Raw genomic sequence first — 5,809 nt, forward strand, 5'->3', positions numbered from 1 at the left:
AGCACCTCAAATTTTCTTGATGGTTCTTTTGTAGCATTTCAGTTTCCTTTATTTTCTCTCATTTCATTTAATGTAAGTTTGTATGATTTACTTTTGCAAATCCTGACATCACTTTGTCAGTGTAAATTGTATTTAATGTTGTTATTGAAATATTTTTGGCATTATTTATGTTCTTTACTCACCCAGAGACTGGCCAGAAGTTTCCCCTGCCTGATCCAGGAGGACGTTCTGGAGCTGGCTGATGGCTTCAGCCTCCGCCCCATCATCCACCTCCTTCAGCATCCCTGTTTTTGAAAAATAAATTAATATTCTCAATTTTCTAACAGTAAAATCAGAGCTCTCTAACACAGCACCTCAAATTTTCTTGATGGTTCTTTTGTAGCATTTCAGTTTCCTTTATTTTCTCACATTTCATTTGATTTAGCGTAAGTTTGTATGATTTTCTTTTGCAAATCTGTACATCACTTTGTCATGTGAATGGTAATTAACGTTGTAATTGAAATTTAGGCATATTATAATTTATTTTCTTTACTTACCCAGAGGCAGGTCGATCATTTCCCCTGACTGATCCAGGAGGACGTTCAGGAGCTGGTTGATGGCTTCAGCCTCCGCCCCATCATCCACCTCTTTCAGCATCCCTGTTTTAAATATTGTAATTTAATATTGCAATATTCAGGTTTTATCCTTTGTTTTTAAAGCTCTTCATGGGCGCAGCCCGTCTTTATTGCACATTAACTCTGGTTGTGTAAATCTGTACAGCACTTTATCAGTGTAAAGGGTATTTAAACGTGTAACACAAATGCTATTTCCTCACTGGAAGTTAATTTCTTTGCTCACCCAGAGGCAGGTTGATCTCGTCGCTTATCTCCTCCAGGAGGACGGTCAGGAAATCATTAAAGGCTTCAGCCTCAGCTTCAGCGTCGGCACTCATCACGATCTCCCCACTTTCTCCTGCTGAAACAAAAACATTTCGATTTAAAACTTAACATTTTCTAACTCTAGTTTAAGTTCAAATATTTTGAACATTACAGCATCTTGTTAAGAATAGAGGGTTGATATAGATATAACTGTTTGGCATTTTGTCTGAAATTATTCTGAGATTATATTTTTTGCTCACCCAGAGACTGGCCATTGGATTCCTCCGTCTCATCCAGGAGGACGTTCATCAGTTCACTGATGGCTTCAGCCTCCGCTCCATCATCCACCTCTTTCAGCTTCTCTGTTTCTGAATAAGTTAATATTGTCAGTTTTCTAACAGCACGAATACCAGTGAACCACAAGAACTGAACTAATATCAGCAGGTACATTACTGACATCATCACATGATATTAATATTAATACCTGCTTTGTTGTCCTGGAACTTTCTGTAATTGATCTTTCTGCCTCTGCCTCGTGTTCCTCTCCTGGTCCTTTTCTTTTTCTCGTCTCCTTTCCTGGTGCTTTCAGCAGGCTCGTCCGTCTCGTTGGTGTTTACTACATCATTAGAAAATAATAAATCAACAATGTCACAGTCTTAAACAATACTTTCACACTTACTGGTTATTAATAATACTTATTATCAGTGAAAGATGAATGCAGTGTTTTTTTTATTCATTTGTATTTTTTGTTTGTTTACTTACTTATTTCTTTGAGTAGTTGATGTTTGAAGGGATTGTGTGAGATTTATTTTACAGTTAAAGAGGTATATCAGTGTGAGTGATTGCTCCTACTCACCCAGAGATGTGCTGTTCTCTGTTTCACTGTCTTCTGGCTTTCTTTCTTCAGCAGCAGCTGCAGCTTCAGGTTCAGCCTCAGGTTCAGCATCAACTACAGCTTCAGCTTCAGGTTCAGCTTCAGGTTCAGCCTCCACTACAGCTTCAGGTTCAGGTTCAGCTTCAGCTTCAGCTTCAGCTTCAACCTCAGCTTCAGGTTCAGCGTCAGCTTCAGCCTCCACTACAGCTTCAACCTCAGGTTCAGCGTCAGGTTCAGCCTCCACTACAGCTTCAGGTTCAGCATCAACTACAGCTTCAGCTTCAGGTTCAGGTTCAGGTTCAGCTTCAGCTTCAACCTCAGCATCAGGTTGAGCGTCAGCTTCAGCCTCCACTACAGCTTCAGGTTCAGCTTCAGGTTCAGCGTTAGCTTCAGCCTCAACTACAGCTTCAGGTTCAGCTTCATCTTCTTCTGAAAGAAAAAAATGTCACATGATTCCCAATTAAATCTTGATATAATGTTTAGATTGTATTAATTGAGGCAGATAAAGTGTTTCACTTCAGTTCCTCATTTAGGTTAGGTTCAACTTTATTGTCATTGTCAGAGTACGAGTACAGAGATGACGAAATGCAGTCAGCATCCAACCAGTAGTGCAAATAACAAATAACGTAAAATGAGGTAACAAGGCCATGGTGCAGTAAGTTAACAGTGTACAGTGTAGAGGTAAAGGTAAACAATATGATGCATAACCAGTAATGCAAATGGCAATCAAGTTTAATGGAATAAATAAGAATTCTGGTGCAGTTAGTTGAGATAAACAGTATACAGGTGGAGGTAAGCAGCATGATGCATGCAATATGATGCAGTGGACACATACAGTGGATAAAAATGCAGATGTGCAAATAGCAATAATGTGCAAATAACAGTCTGATATAAGTAATAGTAATAATGATGACAGATAGTGCAGTAAAGTGCAAGTACTTGCAAATAATTCCAGATAACAGTGGTGTCTGATGCTAATGTTTAGTTATTAGGTGGAGCCTGGCAGTTAACGCTTAGAAGCAGAGTTCAGCATCAGTACAGCTGAAGGGAAAAAACTGTCCATGAGTCTATATTTAATTTAATATCAGCAGTTCTCCAGGTACATTACTGACATCATGACATGATATTAATATTAATACCTGCTTTGTTGTCCTGGAACTTTTTGTAATTTATCTTCCTTCCTTTGCCTCGTGTTCCTCTCCTGGTCCTTTTCTTTTTCTCCTTTCCATTCCCGGTGTTTTCAGCAGGCTTCTCTGTATTATTCAAGTTTACTACATCATTAGAAAATAATGTATAATGTCACAATAATAATATTATTATTGTTACCATAATATTATTGTGTCTGTGTGAGTGATTGCTCCTACTCACCCAGAGATGTGCTGTTCTCTGTTTCAGTGTCTTCTTCCTTTCTTTTTTGACGGTCAGCGTCAACCTCAGCTTCAACCTCAGGATTAGCTTCAACCTCGGCTTCAGCCTCAGCCTCAAACTCAGCTTCAGCCTCAGCCTCAAACTCAGCCTCAGGATTAGCTTCAACCTCAGCTTCAAACTCAGCCTCAACCGCAGCTTCAGCTTCAACCTCAGCCTCAAACTCAGCTTCAAACTCAGCTTCAGCGTCAGCTTTAACCTCAATTTCAGCATCAGCAACAGCTTCAGCCCCAGCCTCAAACTTAGCTTCAGTCTCAGCTTCAACCTCAGCTTCAGTTTCAACCCCAGCCTCGGCTTCAGCCTCAGTTTCAATCTCAGTTTTAGACTCAGCTTCAGCATCAGCTTCAACCTTATCTTCAACAGCAGCTTCAGCAACAGCTTTACTCTCTGCTTCAGCCTCGTCTTCTTCTGAAAGAAAAGTCACAGGATTCACAATTAAAACTTGATATAATGTTTAGATTGTATTAATTGAGGCAGATAAAGTGTTTCACTTCAGTTCCTCATTTAATTTAATATCAGCAGTTCTCCAGGTACATTACTGACATCATGACATGATATTAATATTAACACCTGCTTTGTTGTCCTGGAACTTTTTGTAATTTATCTTCCTTCCTTTGCCTCGTGTTCCTCTCCTGCTCCTTTTCTTTTTCTCCTTCCCATTCCCGGTGTTTTCAGCAGGCTTCTCTGTATTATTGCAGTTTACTACATCATTAGAAAATGTATAATAATAACATAATGTACAATTACTATTATTATTATTATTATTATTATTATTATTATTACACTCACCCAGAGATGTGCTGTTCTGTATTTCAGCGTCTTCTGCCTTTCTTTTTTCATTAGCATCAACCTCAGCTTCAACCTCGGCATCAGCTTCAGCTTCAGCTTCTATGTATAATGTCACAATCATAAATATTATTATTATTGCCAGTTTTAGTGAACTTACATTTTCATAATTACAATTTCACTTATAATGTTTTTTTAAGTGACTTATAGTCTGATCCAGTTTAACGTCCACTAGCTGTACTGCAGCCTCAGCTTTTATTTATTTATTGGTTTATTTGAGGAGTCATTTGGAGGGATTGTGTGACATTTCTTTTACAGTTAAAGAGGTAGATCAGTGTTTTAAAGTTCAAATATTTAAAATATTTTATCATCTTGTTAAGAATATAGGGTTAGTAGATATGCAGTATTATTTTTATTAATATGAGTTACCGGTGTTAATTACCACAGAAACATTAATATGAGGGTTTTTGTCATTTTGTCTGAAATTATTCTGAGATTATATTTTTTTCTTCACCCAGTGGCAGGTCGATTGTTCCCTCTTCCTCATCCAAGACCTGACTGATGGCTTCATCCTCTTCCTCTGCTCCAGCATCCACCTCTTTCAGGACCTCTATTTTATAAAATATTATTTTTATATTTCATTAAGTGGTGACATTTTCATGTTATTGACTTTCCTTCTCATTATTGTTATTCCTCCTATCATTCTCCATACAATAATAACTCACTGATTGAGGGGTCATTGGTCTCAGGGTCGTAGATGAAAATCCCCATCAGTACCCTAACAGCCTTAGTGCGGATCTGTTCTCCTGTAATACGAATGTTAAGGGCTTCAGCTTCAGATTCTGTCTTCAGCACCTTCAGCATTTATCTCAGTAACATTGTCAGTTTTCCATATCAGGTCTTTACTCACTCAGTTGTTTGTCATTTGCTTCAAGATCCTCGAAGAAACTGGCCATCAGTTCCTGAGCCTCAGCTTCAGCCTTAGCTCTTGTCCTCTGGCTCATCTTTTCTCCTGAAACAAGAGCTTTTTTTTATTAAAACTTAAATTATTATTATTTATTTTTTATTAAAAATTATTAAAGTCGACGTTTACAACCTTATCGTGTTAAGAAGCAGTAAATGAGTAGTATATTTGGGGCACTATGAAGTGTTAAGACGTGATGTTTAGAAGTCAGTGTTGAGCTTCTTAAACTGCTGTTTTAACATTAATATCAACTTATAAATAATAAGTTGATATTAATGTTAAATATAAATATCACATTATTAACAATATATTAACAATATTATATTAACAATATCATCAACAGTTACTCAACTTTGTGCTTTTCTATTTGGTTCTTTGTTCATTTTGTACATTTACTCACTCAGATTCTGGCTGGTGGTCATCTCAGTGGCATCCACAAAGATATCCATTAGCTTGGTTATCTCTCTCGTGTGGTCCAAAAAAGTCAGTAACAGATTTGTCTCCAGTAGAAATGCTGCGATCCTCTTCAGCGTCTTTTGCTGCGATCCTCTTCAGCGTCTTTTGCTGCGATCCTCTTCAGTGGCTTAACGTGGTCTGAAGTGAACGGTCAGTGTGACTGAAAAATGCAGCTCACCATTATGACGTCATAATGTAGAAAAATTCCGTCACTAAATTCTACTTTGGGTTCTGCCTCCACAAAAACAAGCCAATTTTCATATGTACAGTTGTGCAATTTAGTGTATTTAATAATCTATTTTACACACTAATTTTAGCTTTTTTGCCATTTTAGTAGTTACATCTGTATTTGCAAATAGATCTGACCGATATACAAAATCACTGCCACACATTTTCACTCCCTTCTCATCTTACACACAAACACATCTGGAGTTTTTAATAGTTTTC

The 5,809-nt window shown here is 37.6% G+C and overlaps 1 protein-coding gene across 1 annotated transcript; it reads right to left on the reverse strand.

The window, feature by feature from the left end:
* Positions 1-528: 528 nt before the first annotated feature.
* LOC128321000 (protein TsetseEP-like) lies at positions 529-4,806 on the reverse strand. The gene is made up of 8 exons (XM_053241492.1): positions 4,668-4,806; positions 3,946-4,044; positions 3,151-3,564; positions 1,714-2,157; positions 1,342-1,473; positions 1,118-1,225; positions 838-954; positions 529-638 (listed from the first exon to the last, which is right to left on the reverse strand). Exons 1-8 carry the CDS (start codon positions 4,804-4,806, stop codon positions 529-531), a joined length of 1,563 nt encoding a protein of 520 aa, XP_053097467.1.
* Between the last annotated feature and the right edge of the window lie 1,003 nt (positions 4,807-5,809).

This window comes from Pangasianodon hypophthalmus, chromosome 17, assembly GCF_027358585.1.
Source record: "Pangasianodon hypophthalmus isolate fPanHyp1 chromosome 17, fPanHyp1.pri, whole genome shotgun sequence".
Lineage (NCBI taxonomy): Eukaryota > Metazoa > Chordata > Actinopteri > Siluriformes > Pangasiidae > Pangasianodon > Pangasianodon hypophthalmus.